The following is a 23,227-nucleotide window of genomic DNA, read 5'->3' on the forward strand; positions in this document are numbered from 1 at the left end:
AACGGATGCGGGGACTTTAGGCAGCATGCAACAACACATCCTCAATTTCACTTCATTTGTAACGCAGTCATTTAGTTCAGAAAGACAGTGACATGCTTGTGAAACAAAGTTCATGGCCATCATTCATAAAGCGTCTCAGAGTAGGAGTGTTAATCTAGGAGTAGGTCCTTCCTTTCGATACTTGTATAAAAATGCTAAACTGCTCCTAGGTCAGTACACCTACTTTATGACACTTTATGAATACGGGCCCAGATGAGTGTATAACGTGTGTGACACATCAACGAATAAACATTATCTCACAGTACACAGTACAGTAGTAGTAGGATAGTAGTAGTGGCCTATCCTATCCGTTAACTATTAGGGTCATATTCACAGTGAGACGCGCTCTCTCCCATTCTTGTGTGCACGCCTACGTGCCCACGCTCACGTCACGCTCGCGTCCCCTCTCTTCAAAACTCGCGCAGAGTAGAATAGCAGTTTCAGGTAGAAGTTGCCCTTACCACAGATCTAGGATCATATTAATGCACCCTCTATAGTAACCATAGCATGTTGACAAAGATCTGACCCTGTATCAGTTGTTATTGACAACGTCTACCTACTCTGGAAACGGTGAGGAAAGGGGGAGAATTAGAAGATGATGAGGAGGAGGAAGATGCACGACCACAAAGAAGAGAGAGCGAGAAAGAGGGAGAGAAAGAGCTGACCTAGAGGACTTTTTCTGACCAAGGGAAAACTTGAGCAGTTTACTCTGAGACCCATCCCTAGAGGAGAGAGAGAGAAAGAAGGAGAAGGAGAGCGATACGGAAGACGAGAGAGAGAAAGAAAGGATCATTTTACATTTGCAGATGACTGGAGCTAAGACACCTGGAAAGAGAGAGGAAATAAGACAGAGACGATGAATTGAACATTGACGACGTCAGCAAAAGACGGAAGACGTCTAAAAGTCAAAGTATTATGAACTACATCTCCCAGAATGCATCAGTGCGGCGGCGATCCAACAGGCTTACCTGGACTGCATCTCGACCTGTGCTGTTTTCTGGGCTGCTTGTGCTGTGGGGGCCGGAGTCTCATGCGTAGGGGGGGCAGGGTGGCTGCTGAGCTGGGCTGGGGCGCTGGTCTGCTGGCTCAGGGGAGGATGAGGGCTCTGGGGCTGGGACTTAAGGTGGGGCTGGGAGTACTGGCGGTGGGCCTGCTGCTGCTTGTAGCGAGACAGGCTGAAGAAGAGGCCCAGAATGGCCTTCAGATTCCCATTGCAGATCTCTGCGTAACAGGGAGCAGGGGAGAGAGGTAAATAAACAGACAAGGAGAGAGAGAAAGAGATGAAGAGGAAGAGGTAGGAAGAAGGAGAGATAGAGAGAGAGAGAGCGATGAGATACAGAGAGGAAAGTAAGTTACAAGCTCACGACACAATATTCTAGCCGCTACAGTCAGTCAATGTAGTCTCAGCAGGTGTGTGTGACTGGTGAGTGTGAGTGTTTACCTTCTGCAGACAGGCCCTGTATGTTGACTCCTTTGGCTACCAGGAAACTGAGGCAGGCGTCAATGTTCTCAATCTGGAGGAGAAGAAGAAGAGAGAGAGACGCAGAGAACTTAGAACGGGGTGCTTCTGAATTTGCATTCAGATTGAACTCAACTCATCGCACAGTCATAACGCACACACGCAGTTCTCAGCAGCCTACTCAGAAATAGCAATCACAAACACATTGCCGGCCTTGGAGTTTAGTGGCATGTTTACAGGGATTGACTTCGCAGAGTGCCGACCTGAGTAAGGTGAGTGGATCGTTTAATGACATAGCCTAGTCAAAGCAGTATTCAAATAAGCCAGACGTACACCACTCCTGGAGTACCTTCGACGACGAGGCATTCTACTTTGACCCTGTTACTAAGATACCAGCCAATGGAACCACATCGACCCAGCTGTGCTGAGCTGTCAACAATCGACAGCCAGGTGATATGATTGGTAGACAGAATTAGCTTCGGGTCAGGTGACCCTATTTCGATACAGCCCATTGGCTGCACGTGTCATCACCAGGTGAACCAAATCAAATGGAGTAATCGAATGACATCATCAATAAAAAAAAATTAAAAAAGGTGGAGAACAAAGGTTGTCAACGGTCAGGTTCAGGTGAACAAACAGGGAGTGACTGAGCAATATACCAATTGATTCTTACGCCACAGCCAGCTGTCACTTTCACTGTTCATACTGTTGAGGAGCGGCCATTGTGACTATACTCTTGACTGTTCAATCAGGGAACCTTCATCAAAACGGAATAGGTCTTACGCTATATACCGAGGCATATTGAATCACAGCCATCGGCAATAGCTAGCACACACCCTAGTAATACACTTCAGTAGTACATTTTCCACCAAAGCACTTACTACAAAAACAGGTCAGACATTGTCCCTGCAAACTGTACACACCCGATGCTATAAGCAGATCTAGAATACATAAACAGCTTACTGAAATAGAAGCAATCACAATTACCTTCTATTAGTGTGAATTGGGTTTCAACTGAGCAGAGTTCAGAGTTTCCATTTAGAAAAATAACATCGTATTTATAGAAAACTAACTAAAATAACACTACCTATTCAATACATTAATAGCAATATCCTCCTTCTAGCCCTATGATTCTAGATCAGACATGTCAATGACGTCATATGACGAAACAGAAGCAGACTCCAGATCAGTGAGTGAGCTGTAACGGCAGTCTGGCCCCTCTGTCACCTCTGTGACCCGCTGACCCCAGAACAGCTGTTATAGGGTGACACATGCTGGAGGGTCACAGACTGAGAACCAGGAGGAATTTAGACCAGGCTCTGCTCGCTACAAAGTTAAAATATCCACCACTCACTAAAATACCCTGTCTTTTTAAATACCCCAGACCCAAATGCCTCTATCGCCTCACTGAACTACCCACCAGCCACCCTGAAATACCGCCCAGACCCTAGCTTGACTAAGATACCCCTCCTCTTAAATGTCACCATCTTCCTTGTGATATACCCGCACCCATACACAGGCAGGTACTCATGTGCACGTGCACACACACACACACACACACACACACACACACACACACACACACACACACACACACACACACACACACACACACACACACACACACACACACACACACACACACACACACACACACACACACACACACACACATCAACACTACTAAAATACTGCCCTGACCCCTTCTCTGATATACCCCTGACCCAAATACCCCTGGTACTGAGGGGGTAAAAATAAGATGCTTCTGGCAAAATAAAAACGCCCGCTGAGAGAGCAGTGCTCATACATTTTAGAAAACATATTTAATCTGTATTCAAACAGGGGATTGATTCACAATTTCAACTTTGGGAATTCCAGTGTAATGCGGGAAAAGTGAGAAATCATCCAACTGTTGGAATAGAAAATCAAAGGAGGGAGACCCAGGCACTTTGACAATGAGTTCTCTACTTTAAACACAACTGCCTATCTGCCACTCCTCCTCTCGCACTTGTCCACTTTTCCACTCCTATCTTCCCCTCACCCTCTCATGTCCTTCTATCCTTTTCTCGTATTCCCCTCATCCTCTCATGTCCTTCTATCCGTTTCTCGTATTCCCCTCACCCTCTCATGTCCTTCTATCCGTTTCTCGTATTCCCCTCATCCTCTCCTGTCCTGTCCTCTCTTCTGGTATCTCCACTCCTTTCTCTCCTCTATTCTGATCAGTCAGTGCTCCTCTCATCAACGATGTGCATGATTCATAAACCTTGAGTAAATACAATCTGGTTATTCATTAGCATGTAATAAAGCCACTGAGTCAATAGGTGTTGTGCCTAGCTTTGACGTCATGGGGACAACACACGTAACCGTGATGGAGTGTCTACACTTGAAGTCGGAAGTTTACATACACTTAGGCTGGAGTCATTAACACTCGTTTTTCAACCACTCCACAAATTTCTTGTGAACAAACTATAGTTTTGGCAAGTCGGTTAGGACATCTACTTTGTGCATGACACAAGTAATTTTTCCAACAACTGTTTACAGACAGATTATTTCACTTATAATTCACAATATCACAATTCCAGTGGGTCAGAAGTTGACTGTGCCTTTAAACAGCACGGACAATTCCAGAAAATGATGTCATGGCTTTAGAAGAGTCTGATGGGCTAATTGACATAATTTGAGTCCATTGGAGGTGTACCTGTGGATGTATTTCAAGGTATACCTCAAACTCAGTGCTTCTTTGCTTGACATCATGAGAAAATCAAAAGAAATCAGCTAAGACCTCAGAAAAAAAATTGTAGACCTCCACAAGTCTGGTTCATCCTTGGGAGAAATTTCCAAACGCCTGAAGGTACCACGTTCATCTGTACAGACAATAGTACGCAAGTATAAACACCATGGGACCACCCAGCCGTCATACCGCTCAGGAAGGAGACGCGTTCTGGCTCCTAGAAATGAACATACTTTGGTGCCAAAAGTGCAAATCAATCCCAGAACAACAGCAAAGGACCTTGTGAAGATGCTGGAGGAAACGGGTACAAAAGTATCTATATCCACAGTAAAACGAGTCATATATCCACATAACCCCAAAGGCCGCTCAGCAAGGAAGAAGCCACTGCTCCAAAACCGCCATAAAAAAGCCAGACTATGGTTTGCAACTGCACATGGGGACAAAGATCGTATTTTTTGGAGAAATGTCCTCTGGTCTGATGAAACAAAAATAGAACTGTTTGGCAATAATGACCATTGTTCTGTTTGGAGGAAAAAGGGGGAGGCTTGCAAGCCGAAGAACACCATCCCAACCGTGAAGCACGTGGGTGGCAGCATCATGATGTGGGGGTGCTTTGCTGCAGGAGGGACTGGTGCACTTCACAAAATAGATGGCATCATGAGGTAGGAAAATTATGTGGATATATTGAAGCAACATCTCAAGACATCAGTCAGGAAGTTAAAGCTTGGTCGCAAATGGGTCTTCCAAATGGACAATGACCCCAAGCATACTTCCAAAGTTGTGGCAAAATGGCTTAAGGACAACAAAGTCAAGGTATTGGAGTGGCCATCACAAAGCCCTGACCTCAATCCTATAGAAAATGTGTGGGCAGAACTGAAAAAGCGTTTGCAAGCAAGGAGGCCTACAAACCTGACTCAGTTACACCAGCTCTGTCAGGAGGAATGGGCCAAAATTCACCCAACTTATTGTGGGAAGCTTGTGGAAGACTACCCGAAATGTTTGACTCAAGTTAAATAATTTAAAGGCAATGCTACCAAATACTAATTGAGTGTATGTAAACTTCTGACCCACTGGGATGTGATGAAAGAAATTAAAGCTGAAATAAATCATTCTCTCTACTATTATTCTGACATTTCACATTCTTAAAATAAAATGGTGATCCTAACCTAAAACAGGGAATTTTTACTAGGATTAAATGTCAGGAATTGTGAAAAACTGTGTTTAAATGTATTTGGCTAAGGTGTATGTAAACTTCCGACTTCAACTGTAAGTCTCTCCCTCTCCACCCTATACACTAAACACACACTAGACATGTCACAGACGTGTCACAGACATGTCACAGACATGTCACAGCCACAGATAATCTAACCCTGCAGGTAGATTGAACACTGGACACAAGTAGTACTCAAATTACACTGCAACTGAATAACTTGCAATTCCACATTTCTTTTAAACTAGCCCAGTTATGTGGCCACCTAGGAAGCAACACTAACTAGATCATTAAATTAACAATAATGAGAAATTACACTGCCTAAAAATTACCATTATTATTACAAAATAATACAAAATACCAACCGTCGTCATAGCAAAATACAACTTTCAAAACCAAGATACAATTCTAATATGTCCATAGAGTTTCCTCTTACCTAGAACGTTCTCCGAACCTGTCTTGATGGCATGAACACAGCAAATACAGTATCACACTAACCACTGTTCTATTGTACTGGGTCTCTCTCTCAGACACACACACACCTCTCTCTCTAAGGCTGTCATCACATGCTGGGTCTCAGCCAGCTAGCAGCACAGTAGGGCCGGCCCTGCAACTGCCCTAGGAACAAACACTTTCATACACCACAGAGAATCTATTGTTTGTTTGTTTGTTTGTTTGTTTGTTTGTGTGTGTGTGTGTGTGTGTGTGTGTGTGTGTGTGTGTGTGTGTGTGTGTGTGTGTGTGTGTGTGTGTGTGTGTGTGTGTGCGCCCCCTCACCGGAAGCTTTGTTTATGTCTTAAGGAATCCTGGCTTGTGGCATGACTGAGTCGGCGCGTGTGTGTTTCTCCTGCCGCCTTTCACTCTCTCAGACAGTTCCACTGAGACTACCTCACCTGTGAACCAAGATAACACTAACCCCGTAAATACCTCTCTCGCTTCACGAGACCCTTAGATTGTGGTTTTAGAGTCAACTAACCCTGTGGTCGGTCAACACGACGCATAGCACAACTTTAACATACAGTCGTGGCCAAAGGTTTTGAGAATGACACAAATATTAATTCCCACAAAGTTTGCTGCTTGCTTCAGTGTCTTTAGATATTTTTGTCAGATGTTACTATGGAATACTGAAGTATAATTACAAGCATTTCATACGTGTCAAAGGCTTTTATTGACAATTACATGAAGTTGATGCAAAGAGTCAATATTTGCAGTGTTGACCCTTCTTTTTCAAGACCTCTGCAATCCGCCCTGGCATGCTGTCAATTAACTTCTGGGCCACATCCTGACTGATGGCAGCCCATTCTTGCATAATCAATGCTTGGAGTTTGTCAGAATTTGTGGGTTTTTGTTTGTCCACCCGCCTCTTGAGGATTAACCACAAGTTCTCAATGGGATTAAGGTCTGGGGAGTTTCCTGGCCATGGACCCAAAATATCGATGTTTTGTTCCCTGAGCCACTTAGTTATCACTTTTGCCTTATGGCAAGGTGCTCCATCATGCTGGAAAAGACATTGTTCATCACCAAACTGTTCCTGGATGGTTGAGAGAAGTTGCTCTCGGAGGATGTGTTGGTACCATTCTTTATTCATGGCTGTGTTCTTGGGTAAAATTGTGAGTGAGCCCACTCCCTTGGCTGAGAAGCAACCCCACACATGAATGGTCTCAGGATGCTTTACTGTTGGCATGACACAGGACTGATGGTAGCGCTCACCTTGTCTTCTCCGGACAAGCTTTTTTCCGGATGCCCCAAACAATCGGAAAAGGGATTCATCAGAGAAAATGACTTTACCCCAGTCCTCAGCAGTCCAATCCCTGTACCTTTTGCAGAATATCAGTCTGTCCCTGATGTTTTTCCTGGAGAGAAGTGGCTTCTTTGCTGCCCTTCTTGACACCAGGCCATCCTCCAAGTCTTCGCCTCACTGTGCGTGCAGATGCACTCACACCTGCCTGCTGCCATTCCTGAGAAAGCTCTGTACTGGTGGTGCCCCGATCCCGCAGCTGAATCAACTTTAGGAGACGGTCCTGGCGCTTGCTGGACTTTCTTGGGCCCTGAAGCCTTCTTCACAACAATTTAACTGCTCTCCTTGAAGTTCTTGATGATCCAATAAATGGTTGATACAGGTGTAATCTTACTGACAGCAATATCCTTGCCTGTGAAGCCCTTTTTGTGCAAAGCAATGATGACGGCACGCATTTCCTTGCAGGCAACCATGGTTGACAGAGGAAGAACAATGATTCCAAGCACCGCCCTCCTTTTGAAGCTTCCAGTCTGTTATTCGAACTCAATCAGCATGACAGAGTGATCTCCAGCCTTGTCCTCATCAACACTCACATGATGTCAGCTGGTCCTTTTGTGGCAGGGCTGAAATGCAGTGGAATTTTTTTGGGGGGGGGATTCAGTTCATTTGCATGGCAAAGAGTGACTTTGCAATTAATTGCAATTCATCTGATCACTCTTCATAACATTCTGGAGTATATGCAAATTGCCATCATACAAATTGAGGCAGCAGACTTTGTGAAAATGTATATTTGTGTCATTCTCAAAACTTTTGGCCACGACTGTACTGTACCTCCTGATGTAATTCAACTAGACAGTTTCATAGTGTTACACAACTACTGGTAGTAGCTGGTAGTACTGGCGCCCAAGTGGCAAGTAACCCAACACACACAAAAACAAACCAATAGCACCAATACTACAGTACTTTACAGTGAAACAATCAAACTGAATGCAGTCTAGATACAGCAGAGGACACAGAGCGACAAGAAATTAGGTAAATATACAATTCTCTAACCGCAGAGAAGAAGGTGAGGAGGAGAGAGGGATGACAGGAGGAGCGCTAAACCAAATAGTGGCTCCAGCCGATACCTTGTGGTCAAATGGGTGACACTCCTCCATACGGGGTTGCCTAGCAACACTACGCAGCACGGTACCTGTGATTGCTCTGCACTCGCATCTTGATTACATGGAGTTCGGCCAGCTGATACAAGTTGGTATCACACTCAGACACACATGTGCACGCACATGTATGCAGGAACGCACGCACGCACGTAAGCACACACACACACACGTTGTCTGAAGGAGGTATCCCCCTAGCTCTCACACACTTGATTACACATTAACTTCAGACAGTATCCTGCTAGTGGTATCTCGCTTCCCCTATTCACCTGTGGCGACTCACATTACCAATCAATACAATCTATATGACCATATACTATGTAAATATAACAGTCATATAACCTATGAACGACCATGGCCTTAGTACTGAACCGTTGGGACATGGAAGGAATGTCAGTCACGATAACCTGACGCTGTATATAACAGCATACACTTAAGTCAAACGCTGTTTTGTCAGGCTTACAGCTGTTGTGGCCTTGAGTGGCACCTGAAGGTGAAACACGGGTTGACGTTTAGAACTGACAACGCCTTGATGTAAAGGAGGAAACGCCATTTGACATTCTCTGTGGGCTTATGAAGCCTCCTAAGGCCTCGTTTTCATCATTCCCCATTCGGAGAGGCGCCTACTGGGAAGACGGGTCTGAACTGGTTTCGACCTGTATGGAGCTAGTAGTAACGTTTGTTCCCGGTAGAGGAGAGAAAGATCTCTCGGGAACTAGAGCCAAACTGAGGGCGAAACAGGAAGTTGGAAATAAAACATTGTGACCCAGAAACACGACACACACAGCAATTAAACAATACACACCAATAAATCTACCCGAACAACAGAGCAGTGTGTGTGTGTGTGTGTGTGTGTGTGTGTGTGTGTGTGTGTGTGTGTGTGTGTGTGTGTGTGTGTGTGTGTGTGTGTGACACAAGTGTATCCCTCCACAGTAAGAAGTAGGCCTCTGACAGACCTAAAGCACTTCAGGGGATATGTGAGTGGGGTGCAGTAGCGGGAGCGTCCTGTGTGGTTTTAGCACCTCTGTGTCACCACTACCCCAATGACAGCATGTCACTGCGAAAGCTACGGTTATTTCCTGGGTGGCAAGGGTATGAGACTGGGAGGGACTAGCGGTAAAAGGGGGTGGGTGTGTGTGTGTGTGTGTGTGTGTGTGAGGGCCACAGTTGTAAAAACAACTATTCCCCCACTCGTCTGAAACACTGAGCAAGATGGTGATAAAAAGGCTTTATATCCCTCCATTATAAGTCCTAAGCTTGTTTACATGTTTGCTGGTTTAAAACAAGAGGTTAAGGGTAGAGTTGTTAATCGCCAGAAGCTTTTCAGGGTTTTGAATGCAGCTTTACCACAGCAATCAAGTCAAGTGTTGTTAATGGAGCTCTCAGTAGGTCCTGGGCGTTGAGTGGCCGGCTAACAGGGAAAGTGTGTGTGTGTGTGTGTTTTCACTCTGTATTAAAATCCACAAAGACATGTGCATAATGACTGGTTGCACCTGCCTCCAGCACTGCTCGAACGCTTCAGTTTCAGCTGAAGAGCTCACACACACGCACGCTGCACACGACACACAGTGGTGACACACAAACGCACGCACCCCCCATCAAATATCTCTCAGCTCAGGCCAAACAGAGAAACACACACACACGTACACACACAAAAACACACACACACTTAAACACACAGCGTCAGCCCACCGTCTCTTCCACCTCTCGCTGTAAAATGCTAACAGTGGTAAGCTAAGAGAGGTTTTAGAGAAGGTTCTAATCACTGTACAGAACAAAGACATAGAGAGGAACAGAGACCAGAGAGGGACAGAGACCAGAGAGGGACAGAGACCAGAGAGGGACAGAGACCAGAGAGGGACAGAGACCAGAGAGGGACAGAGACCAGAGAGGAACAGAGACCAGAGAGGGACAGAGACCAGAGAGGGACTACAGAGACAAGAGGCAGCCTGGAGCGTCTCAATTACTGGTGACTGGAGGGCACAATCAACCTCTAATGGGACCCGGCTAATTGATAGTGGATACACAGAGAGAACCGCCTGACTGACTGATTCCTGTGTGTGTGTGTGTGTGTGTGTGTGTGTGTGTGTGTGTGTGTGTGTGTGTGTGTGTGTGTGTGTGTGTGTGTGTGTGTGTGTGTGTGTTGGTGGTGGGGGGGCGCGGTCTGTCTATCAGCCTAAATTAGCCTTCAACTGGCACACTGGCCCAATTTACGCCCCTCCACATTCAGAGGAGGGATACCGGCTAGTTTCCCATTGCAGTAAAAAAAAACACCGAAATCACAGGCAGTATGATTGAATACGAAATGTACAAATGTAAGGTAAAATGTGAAAGCACTGACAAAATGTCTAACTCTAAGATATGTTTATTGTTTGGAGCGTGTCAAGTGCAGTGAAAATATGTTCAGATTTGTATCAGAACAACCAGTAATTGGAACAACAGATAGCATACCATAAACTCTTGCCTTAAGCCCGGTTTCAAGCTGAATTGCGGGTACTATAAATTTATGGCTGTCCCAACAAAACGAAATCTGGGCCGACCGAAAGTTGTCTGTTCTTTCGATCAATCGATTGGTCAACATTTTTGAAGGTGTATTTTTCCGTATATCGACACACTCTATGTGTTATCATAAAATCAATGATATGCATTGAGCTCGTTTGACGAGTCAGCTTTAAGTTGACTGTTCGATGAAATAACACAGAAATGACTCAAGAGGGAGCCAGATAACCAGAAGAAAAAAAAACTTTACCTGAACCAACCATTCTCCTCCACCTCCTGCTGGCTTTCGCAGATTCTGCCATTGCTCTCCTGACGTTGCCGGTAATAGGCTACACGAGGAGTCGGCAACCTTTCTCATGTGGAATGTCAATTTATATGACCATTTCTACCAATCTGCGTGCCAATTATGGTTTTTATATACACATGTTCGTGGAACAGTTTCATTTCATTTATATTAGCGTCTTCATATCTCAAAATCGTTGTCATGTGGTTAATCAAAATTCTATCCAAATCTAACTGAAAATGATACAAACCTAAAAAGTGACTTCTATTGCCATTACCAACTATGTAAAAAATAGCCTACATAAAGCCAACAAACAAAAACATTGCAGCCTGCAGGTAGAAAATATCTGATTTTTTTTTTTAAACGTATCCTATAAATCACATTGGCTACGCATGGCCTGTCTGCAACGAACTTGAAACATTGTATCAACTATTAACTTGGGTCCAGCAGAAACTTGTGGTGCAACATTGTATAGAATATTTTGGTCCCTCAGAGTGGTGCTCGGGACGGACACAGCTGTTGGCTATTTGCGCAAGGGATAAGAAGCATTGCTTGACTTGGGCAGGAGCTCACCGGAGCTGAGGACCGGCACCTTAACTTTTCTACTGCTTGAGCTCCTGTTCCACTTCGAGAATATCAGCTCAAAAGTCATGTGGAGCTCCTGCACCTAAATATAAACAGTACCAGCACCCAAAATGAGTACCGGAACCTACTTCAGCCCAAGTCAAGCACTGATTAGAAGTACTCAGGTAGGCCTGCTCCACAGCTCATTAGTGATGGTGCTTTAAGCCAATCAGAAACACTATCAGATCCCAAAATGGGCACATTTATACAGTGTATTCACGCCTTGACATTTTTCCTAATTTTGTTACGTTACAGCCTTACTCTAAAATTAATTTTTCCTCATCAATATACACACAATACCCAATAATGACAAAGCAAAAACAGTTTTTTTGATTTTCTTTGCTAATTTATTCAAAATAAAAAACGGAAATATCTCATTTACATAAGTATTCAGACCCTTTACTCAGTACTTTGTTGAAGCACTTATTATAGCCTCGAGTCTTATTGGGTACGTCGCTAGAAGCTTGGCACACCTGTATTTGGGAGTTTCTCCCATTCTTCTCTGCAGATCCTCTCAAGCTCTGTCAGGTTGGATGGGGAGCGTTACTGCACAGCTATTTTCAGGTCTCTCCAGAGATGTCCGATCGGGTCCAAGCTCAGGCTCTGGCTGGGCCACTCAAGGACATTCAGAGACTTGTCCCGAAGCCACTTCTGCTTCGTCTTGGCTGTGTGCTTAGGGTCATTGTCTTGTTGGAAGGTGAACCTTCACCCCAGTCTGAGGTCCTGAACGCTCTGGAGCAGGTTTTCATCAAGGATCTCTCGGTACTTTGCTTCCTTCAGCTTTGCCACAATCCTGACTTGTCTCTCAGTCCCTGCTGCTGAAAAACATCCCCACAGCATGATGCTGCCACCACCATGCTTCACCGTAAGGATGGTGCCAGGTTTCCTTCAGACGTGACGATTGGCATTCAGGCCAAAGAGTTGAATCTTGGTTTCATCAGACCAGAGAATGCTCTTTCTCATGGTCTGGGAGTCTTTAGGTGCCTTTTAGCAAACTCCAAGCGGGCTGTCATGTGCCTTTTACTGAGGAGTGGCTTTCGTCTGGCCACTCTACCATAAAGGCCTGATTGGTGGAGTGCTGCAGAGATAGTTATCCTTCTGGAAGGTTCTCCCATCTCCACAGAGGAACTCTGGAGCTCTGTCAGAGTGACCATCAGGTTCTTGGTCACCTCCCTGACCAAGGCCCTTCTCCCCCGATTGCTCAGTTTGGCCGGGAGGCCAGCTCTAGGAAGAGTGTTGATGGTTCCAAACATCTTCCATTTAAGAATGATAGAGGCCACTGTGTTCTTGGGGACCTTCAATGATGCAAAAATGTTTTGGTACCCTTCCCCAGATCTGTGCCTCAACACAATCCTGTCTCGGAGCTCTACGGACAATTCCTTCGATCTCATGGCTTGGTTTTTGCTCTGACATGCACTGTCAACTGTGGGACAGGTGTGTGCCTTTCCAAATCATGTACAATCAATTTAATTTACCACAGGTGGACTCTAATCAATCCAATCTCCAATCTCAAGGATGATCAATGGAAACAGGATGCACCTGAGCTCAATTTCCAGTCTCATAGCAAAGGGTCTGAATACTTATGTAAATAAGGTATTTCTGTTTTTTATTTTTAATACATTTGCAAAAATGTCTAAAAACCTGTTTTCACTTTATCACTATGGGGTAATGTGTGTAGATTGACGAGGGGGAAAAAATATTTAATCAATTTTAGAATAAGGCTGTAACGTAACAAAATTTGGAAAAGGTCATGGGCTCTGAATACATTCCCGAAGGCACTGTATATATATTTGCTACAGCTCGACTAAAAGAATCTTGGTCGACCAACAGACTATCGACCAAACAATCGACCAGTCGACTAATTGTGGTCAGCCCGTTCGAAATTAGACATTCTTTCAAATTCCCACCCCTAATAAACGCATATATAAACGCAGCCACAGATACACTCTCTCTCTCTCTCTCTCTCTCTCTCTCTCTCTCTCACTCATGTGTTCTGATGTTAAACTGCCACAACAAACCACAATAAACACAGAAATGAATATACAGTAGAACTAAGCCTTTGCCTGGGAGAAGAGTATGCTTGCCAAAGCCCTCTCCAAAAGGGAATCCTTATACAGTAACCACAGCCATTACAACATGGCCCTGCTAACGCTTTTACTGTCATCGTAACTTCAATTCTCCGTCTGGATTTTGTCCCCTTAGATAACATACGTGGAGTTTTTATTTCTAGTAGTAACGTGATGAAGCGAGCTTGGTTCTCTTCCAGTCACCAAACCTCAGTCTCTGGTGCGTCAAAGTGAGAGCCAAGCCAATGGCCTGTCTGTAGGCCAGACGTTTTACAGACTGACCGCAAACAATAACAGGAGTAATACCCATAACCATTCAATTGGACCCATGTCTTCTGAGACAGAGCTAAATTTGAATTTCCTGCTTAAATAAGGCACTGTACGTACGCACAGCTTATATACGCTCAAGTATGAGTTAACACACAAACACAGACACTCTACTGTGGTGGACCAAGACATCAAAAGTCACTTTTTACTTCTCACACTCACCCATTCAAACAAGCAAACAAAACTAACATTATACTGCCAAACACACAAACCAATAGAAGGAAACCCTAGGAAGGTCACTCACCATCTGAGCATGAGTCTTAGGGCAGCCATTGATGTCTTCAATCTTCTCATTGGCTGAAGGAGAGCGAGAGAGAGAGAGTGAGAGTGAGAGTGAGAGTGAGAGAGAGAGAGAGAGAGAGAGAGAGAGAGAGAGAGAGAGAGAGAGAGAGAGAGAGAATAAAAGGTGTTCTTAGTGATATCCCTGGTTCTTACTCCAGGATGTTCCTACTCAGTGCCAGAGAGAGTGAGTGAGGAGAGCAGGCCTGTGACTGGGTGGAGAGGGTCACTGCCCCCTCTTTCTTCTGAGAGATGAAACCCAATCTAGTTAGAGCAAATGTGCGTGGGGCCACTAGGGGCCAGGCAGAGTTGGCCGGGAGGAGGGGTGTGTGTGGATCCCTCCGTCCTTTAGAGGCCCAGCCCACAGCAGCTGAGACAAGGTTGTCCACTTTCAACACTACAGCCTGGTGGGGCCCACTGGGCATCTCCGCCACAGGAACCTGACTACCACCTACTGCAGGAAAATAAAGGGTTATCCAAGCGGGTCCAAACTTTGTGTCAGGTGGATAAACACTCTCACAAACACACACACGCACTTGCACATAAACACACCCTGTGGAATGTACACAGAACCAAAACATAAACACAACGTGTAAAGTCATGGTCCCATGTTTCATGAGCTGAAATAAAATAGCCCAGAAATGTTCCATGAGCACAAAGAGATTATTTCTCTCAAATGTTGTGCAAATAAATGTCTTTAGCTTTGCCAAGATAATGCATCCACCTGACAGGTGTAGCGTATCAAGAAGCTGATTAAACAGCTTGATCATTACACAGGTGCCCCTTGTGCTGGGTACAATAAAAGGCCACTCTACATGTGCAGTTTTGTCACACAACACAATCAGGAATGTCCACCAGAGCTGTTGCCAGAGAATTGAATGTTCATTTCTCTACCATAAGCCACCTCATATGTCGTTTTAGATCATTTGGCAGTACGTCCGACCGGCCTCACAAGCGAAGACCACGTGTATGGCATTGTGTGGGTGAACCATTGTCAACCGTTGTGGCGGTGGGGTTATGGTATGGGCAGGCATAAGCTACGGACAACGAACACAATTGCATTTTATCGATGGCAATTTGAATGCACAGAGATACCGTGACAAGATCCTGAGGCCCATTGTGAGGCCCATTTTTTAAAATGTATATGTGACCAACAGATGCATATCTGTATTCCCAGTCATGTGAAATCCATAGATTAGGGCCGAATGAATTCATTTCAACTGACTGATTTCCTCATATGAACTGTAACTCAGTAAAATCTTAGACATTTTTGCATGTTGCGCTCATATTTTTGTTCAGTATATATTATGACTCCTCTAAACCCTGCCATTATCTGTCATTCGGTCTCCCCTGTTGTCTCCTACCAAAATAATGTGCTACTGATCCCAGCCAGGTCTCTGACCCTGTGTCACCGTGTCACTGTCCCCCTGCTTCACACCCACTGAGCTGCATGGTCAGATTTCAGTAGCAATTGTCTGGTGTGATATTTTCCCCATCATCTACATAGAGAGGGGGAAAGGAAACTATGAATGAACTGGTGAATGGGACACTCATATAGGGATTGGAAGAGGGATAGAGCTCAGTTACATGACACCAGGATAGCAATAGTCCGCTGTGGGGGGGAAGAGTGTCAAAAACAGCACAGCGACATAGCCAGACAGACTTAGTCGATGAGTCGGCTGTAGACGACCTTTGCAATGAACACCACCTCTGCTTTACCTCACCTACTTGTGCGTGTCAGTGTGTGTGTGTGTGCGCTTGCTTGCGTGCATGTTTACAATAGCATGTGCCACTGTTTCTACCCTACACTGTCCCCTAGGTGATAACCGAGACCGCTGATGGTGAGAAATCATGCTCTCTCTGGGGGGGGGGGGGGGGGGGGGTCTACTATACCAGGGGGCGGAAAGACAATCCAGTTTATGTCGTGATAGGTCATTGAAAGACGCATGCTTACGACACTGTGCATCCTCGATGATGCTCACTGTCCAGTGACTCCAGAGATTCAATCTGAGCATCAAAAGACAAAGAGGAAGACAACAGAGGACACAGTGTCTCCAAACCCACCCATCCTGCCGTCGACGCGACAAAAACAATCCCCCAAAAGATCCATCTTCCGCTCTGAAGACCCGCTAGCCTACTCTGACTCTCAGAGAAGTAGTGAGAGAATGTGCGGAATAAATTTTTTCTCTCAAAATGATTAGGTTTTCCTTGTTCTCTACTCCAGATTCAAGTCTGAATTCTACGGAGAAGACTCTAGTCTACACAAATGTTCTATGGCGTGGGACTATGATGTGTTCTGTACTAAATGACTCTTATTCCTAATTCTATGTGCGCTCTACATTAGTATCGTATGATGTTCTGTACATGATCTTAGATTTGAGGCAGTGTTTTTGTATACAAAGAAATATAATGTATATCTTCTGATACAGTTCTATAGAACTCTGGGAAGCAGAGGAGTGACAATAAGTCATTGGTCAGCTGATGTGACAGTGCTGTAACCTCGGGGGCACCGTCTCCCCCCTTTGTCCTCTTCAAAAGATGACAGGGCAGCTTGTGAAGTGGGGAAATTACAGGTCTAAGGGGAGGGGGCGCATAATGACATTACGTTACAAAACTTCCCTCAGTCAAACTTCTCCCTGACTGCGCCATTGTCAAATATTTCAGCGTTAAACTGAGGGATTTTCCTAACTCAATTTTGGAGAATAATAACTTCTTGATTATACGTTAATAATATTTTTTTGTTGAAATTAATACTTTTATGAGGACAGTTCATCACCAGTAGCATATACCATTATGACGATTACTGTACAAATATACATTAGTATACACAGCGTTACAACTTCAAAAATGTATAAACATGGTATCTGCATGAGAAGTCTAGTCCATCAACCGAACTCATTAGCAGTAACAGTAATAACATGGCATCAAGAGAAGAGATGGTAAATAAAGTGTACCCCTTACCGACAACCTGTATGATCTCCGCAAGCAGCACTCCGTCCGTGACGTCTGTTTGCAGGTCCTTGATAAGTCGCTTGTGTCCTGACTTGGCTAGGTAGTGGTTGGCCCAATCCGTATAGATCTGTTCAGGACACAAAACATCAGCGTCCATTCATTAGACGCCCAGGGAACGACTAATATCAAAAGCGAAACACAACTCTTGCGCCTCCGCTTTTTAGAAGTCATGCGAGTGTTTAAAATCCCATAACACTTTAAAACAAAAAGACAAATTACTCAAATTAAACACGTTTACGACTCAAATAAAAAATAACAACATGGTTGAATAGGACCCGCGCACCCCCTTTTCTTTCGTTGGGGGCGCAGAGCTGGCACATATCCGCGTGGTATTCAAATTGGGACCATTGTGCTCGGATAGCGCAGCAGCGAGAGCAGACGGTTTCAATGAGGCGCTGACATCACGAACTCGAGGACAGAAAAGGCCCTTCAGAGTGTGCGAGGGAGGGGTAGGGGGGGTTTGAATTAAGCGTCTGAATAATCTGAATAGTTTCGTTTGTAATTGGTTGTTGCAGACAACTCTCTATCTCCTGCTCTCTCACCCCCCAAGGCTGCTTGCCTCTCCCGGATTGAAGGCCGGTGGGGGACGTATTTGGGTAAATAAAAAACCCAAGCAAGAGCAGAGGGATAGAAAGATGCAAATGGTCAGAGAGAGAGATACCATCTCAAATTGAGATTTGAGATGAAAAATGTTGGTAACAAACAAAAGCACTGAAGTAAGGACACGGTGATGCTTAACTAGAAATAACAGCAATTCGGTAGGGAAGGGGATGCTGGACACATTCAGAAAATGTTTCTAAAGAGTGTGTTTCATGTGGAAAGTTGTAGAAACAAGTTCAAAATCTCAAGGCAAATTGTAAATATAATTCCGGAGTAACCGAATTAAGTCTGACATTTTTTGTCTGAGGCGATGAATCTGAGCAATGTTTTTCTGCTGCCATCACTTCAGTATTTCAGACAGCTAAATGAAGCATCACACACGCGCACATGCACACGCACACACAATGTGACCCCGGTTCTCTGTGTTTTTAAAGGTAAATAGACCCGGGGCCAATTCAGTGTTACTCGTCATATGAATCCCTGCTCTGAACGCTTCATTTCAAACATACACAAACACAGAGCAAGGTTCAAACACTGTTTTAAGTAGGCTCCACATGCACACTTCCAAGCTCTCTCTCTCTCTCTCTCTCTCTCTCTCTCTCTCTCTCTCTCTCTCTCTCTCTCTCTCTCTCTCTCTCTCTCTCTCTCTCTCTCTCTCTCTCTCTCTCTCTCACACACACACATGCACACACACACACACACAGCTATAGCATGGCTCAGACAGCGCTAAACAAGCCTTTTAGCAAAGGATAACACTCTCTCAAAACACTGGGGGGGGGGGGGGGGGGGGGGGGGGTTTGCAGTAAGAAAAGGAACGTGGGTGTGCTTTGAAGCAGTTTTATGCAGTAGGTAGAGTGAGGGGTTTGGGTGTAATTAAAAAGCAGGTAAAGCGAGAAGCTGTCAATCACTGGAGCAGAACAGGAACCAGTCGAAGACCCCCTGAGGGTGGGAGGGGGCAGGTGTAAAGGGAGGAGGGCAGGATGGTGGATCCATCCTATATACAGAGCCATACTCAGGAGCTCATGTACGCTCGTCATTATTACTGGAGATGAAACAGGCCTAGTTGAACGATCCCCCCCCCCCCCCCCCCCCCATCGGTATTGTAAAATCCAATGTTAGCCCAATAGCCCTTGATTTGAACGTAAAGCTGGTAATATGTGTTAATTCTCTATGGGGATGAAATGCTGTGACACACTGTATCTGGGGAATATCAACCTGGTCAGCACAAGGCGTTGAAAATACGTTTATGTTTTTTTTACGTATTTTCAACCAAAACATTGTATTTTTATTATTTTATATATATTTTTTACATTATTTTTTAAATTATTATTATTATTATTTTTAATTATTATTATTTTTTTGTATTTTCCTTATTGACACCAATCAATGATTGACACAAAAGGTTAAAGGATACAGTGGATCACTGGATTTCATTACTTATTGAACTGGAAGGACAATCGCGTACAATAACAACACATGGGACCTCTGACTTAAGATCAAAACATACCCTGAGGGTAGATGAAGAAGTACGGGGCACTGAGAATAGGGAACACAGAGGGAGGGAAAATGAAGAGGGAGAGAATCCAAATTTCAAAACTCTATAGCGTAAGGCCGGTGAAATCCCGCTCACTAAAACCAGAACACCACACACTAAAAGGCATGTGCTGTCCAACCCACTTACACGAATAACCTGTCAACTATTAGGGTTATTACCCCGTTAGCAAAGAAGCCTGAAACAGCACTTAACAAACCAAAAGATGCCTTTGATCCGTGTCTGACGGCGCTGTCAGCCACTCTGGGACTTCTCCACATCACAGGGAAAAGCCCCTCTCTTCCAGAACATATCTGATTATTCCTTAACTTCACCAACTGTAGGCACCAACCGTACTGACAGCATCCCGACCCCCTAAACTAATATGTGTGTTCGTAATAGTAGAATAACCCATTTTAGTGTTGACTTTGTAAATAAAGTCAGCGGGGAAGACATAGACCTACAATGGCAAATAGGGAAAAAGGAGATGAGGTGATTTCCTATTTCATCAGTGTTGTGTTTGTTACACGTTAATCAATGATTCTTTCAAGAGGGGAAATCCCACATCAGCATCATTCCCGAAAAATTCCCAGTAATCCCACCCTCTCATCCCAGGATTGGAGTTATTTTTTGGGAGCTGTAAATTGGTAAGAGGGACATTCCCCTCCTCAAGGGAATGCAACATGACACTGAGTGGCTGGGATCTGATTCATACACAGTCGCTGACCACTCACTGTACCCTTTACAAGACCCCTGTGTGTGTATGTGTGTGTGTTTGTTTCTGTGTGTGTGTGTGTGTGTGTGTGTGTCGGTGTGTCCTCGAAAGGGTTAAAGCCGTGTGAATGAGCAACAGTGTGACGTCTCGTTTAAAATGGGTCACACAATGTTCTATGAACACACACACACACACACACACAGAGATGCCCTTAGGCCACACACAACTGTCGCTCTCCCACTGCATGCCTTAGCCATTTCGCACAAACATGCCTCACAACCAGCCTACACACACCACCCAGGCCTGCCGACTCATCAATCCAGCATATGATGCCCCGCAGAGGGCATGACGCACACAAGCCTCCCCCTACAGCGCTGGGTCATGGGCTGGGGAGGTAGAGAGAGAGGGAGAAGACAGGCAGCTCATCACACTGACATGCCCTTTACTTGTGTCGGTAGAGACTTCCGGGAAGAGAAGAGATGGTGATTGGAGTGGATGCTTTGATGTCAAAGGCATACTCTCAGAGATGTCACAGCTACTCATTGCATTCTGATTGAAGTGGGGAATGCTAAACAGGTGTGTGTGTGTGTGTGTGTGTGTGTGTGTGTGTGTGTGTGTGTGTGTGTGTGTGTGTGTGTGTGTGTGTGTGTGTGTGTGTGTGTGTGTGTGTGTGTGTGTGCATGCAGGTGCAAAGAGAAGGGGTTGAAAAAAGAAAACAGGGGCCGTAACTTTTCATTAACTTATTACTCTTTCATCTTTCACTTTGTTTGCCATGCATCCTTTGACTTGCATGCTACACACACACACACACACACACACACACACACACACACACACACACACACACACACACACACACACACACACACACACACACACACACACACACACACGCAGTCTTGTATAACTAACCTTGTGGGGACACACAATTCAGTCCCATTCAAAATCCAAATTTTCCCTAACCCTTTACCTAACCCTAACCCGAAAACATAACCTTAACCTTAACCATAGCTCATAACCCTAGCTCCTAAACCTAACCCTAATTCCAACCCTGACACGAATTCTAACCTTAACCTCCCTAGAAAAAGCATGTGACCTTGTGGGGGCTAACCCCCCCCCCCCCCTCCCAGTATAGCTAAAGGGCAATAACAGCACTTTGAGTCTATTTAGCATCATGGTTCCCACACACACACACACACACACACACACACACTAAATAAACATGTGCTTTCCAACCCGCATACACCAATAACCTGTCAACTATTAGGGTTCTCCAAGCAATCACAAAGAAGCCTGAAACAGCACAACACTTAACACACCATTATGTCCTAATCTAGTGAAGTGAAAGAGAACCAGGTTAAAGAAAACACCCAGGACTTAAACTCTGTTCAATTTGCTAATGGCATAGCACTGGACACAGAAAATACCAAACACACACTCTGCTGTGATTACACTTTAGAGCGAGGTGAAATGGTAGGCTGCATTTCACTCATTTACTTTTGCGCTCCTGAAGTGGGGTCTCTATTCTCAGGCGCATAAAAGGGCAACTGTATAGACGACTTGACAAAATTCTGTGACTTGTGTGATTTTTGCAAGTGCAGCGCCCCGAGTTTGCTCAATTGAGCCTGTAACATCCATGAGTCTCTGTGGTGTGTAGGCATTCATGCACACTTTTTCCTCTCAACCTCGTCCCAAATTGACTGCATTACTGCTTGTCTTCGTGAGAGCTATTGACATGTTGAAATCACCAAGCTTTCTGTTTAAGCGACTAGCGCACAGCTCAGACACTCATACATAACCCACAAGACATACCATCAGAGGTCTCTTCACAGTCTCTTTAGGTCCAGAAAAAAACAATGGGAAACGCACAGTACTAAACTCAGCAAAAAAAGAAACTCAGTCCTCTCACTGTCATTCAGTTACTGGCCCAACGCTCTAACCACTAGGCTACCTTAGGCTCATGCCTCCTTGCAGCATGCCTAAGGAACGTTCACGCAGATGAGCAGGAACCCTGGGCATCTTTCTTTTGGTGTTTTTCAGTCAGTAGAAAGGCCTCTTTAGTGTCCTAAGTTTTCATAACTGTGACCTTAATTGCCTAAGCTGTTGGTGTCTTAACGACCGTTCCACAGGTGCATGTTCATTAATTGTTTATGGTTCATTGAACAAGCATGGGAAACAGTGTTTAAACCCTTTACAATGAAGATCTGTGAAGTTATTTGCATTTTTACAAATTATCTTTAAAAGACGGGGTCCTGAAAAAGGGACGCTTCTTTTTTTGCTGAGTTTACATAGAGCCACGACTACATGGAACTCTATTCCACATCATGTAACTCAGTCAAGCAGTAAAATCAGATTTAGAAAACGGATAAAACTACACCTAATGGAACAGCGCGGACTGTGAAGAGACACACACACACCTCATTCGCAAACATATGCTAACACACACACATACCTACACCCCTTTTGTCCCATCACTGCAACTCCTGTACAGACTCAGGAGAGGCAAAGGTCAAGAGCCATGCATCCTCCGAAACACAACTCTGACAAGGCGCACTGCTTCTTGACACACTGCTCACTTAACCCGGAACCCAGAACCCGGAACCCAATGTGTCGGAGGAAACACCGTACAGCTGGACGACCGAAGTCAGCGTGCATGCGCTCGGCCTGCCACAAGGAGTCGCTAGAGAACAACGGGACAAGGACATCCCGGCCGGCCAAACACTCCTCTAACCCTAACTGGACCAATTGTGCGCCGCCTCATGGGTCTCCCGGTCGGGGCTGGCTGCGACACAGCCTGGGATCAAACCCGGGTCTGTCGTAACGCCTCAAGCACTGCCTTAGACCGCTGCGCCACTTGGGAGGCCCCACACATACATTTTAATATTGTTATTCTGCTGTATTATTGTATTACTGTACACACAGCATTCTACCTGCCTGCTACCTGCCTCTGTCCGACC

General features: G+C 44.9%; 1 protein-coding gene across 1 annotated transcript in view; it reads right to left on the reverse strand.

Moving 5' to 3' along the window:
• The window catches only part of LOC120052059 (neuron navigator 2-like), a 115,902-nt gene that overhangs the window by 74,560 nt on the left and 18,115 nt on the right, over positions 1-23,227 (reverse strand). Inside the window, exons 2-5 of the mRNA XM_038998924.1 lie at positions 17,374-17,491; positions 14,378-14,430; positions 1,481-1,553; positions 1,008-1,260 (exon numbers count right to left, since the gene is read on the reverse strand). Of these exons, the coding sequence (XP_038854852.1) occupies positions 1,008-1,260; positions 1,481-1,553; positions 14,378-14,430; positions 17,374-17,491 (497 nt within the window). The remainder of the gene's footprint in view (positions 1-1,007; positions 1,261-1,480; positions 1,554-14,377; positions 14,431-17,373; positions 17,492-23,227) is intronic.

Source organism: Salvelinus namaycush, chromosome 1 (genome assembly GCF_016432855.1).
Source record: "Salvelinus namaycush isolate Seneca chromosome 1, SaNama_1.0, whole genome shotgun sequence".
NCBI lineage: Eukaryota > Metazoa > Chordata > Actinopteri > Salmoniformes > Salmonidae > Salvelinus > Salvelinus namaycush.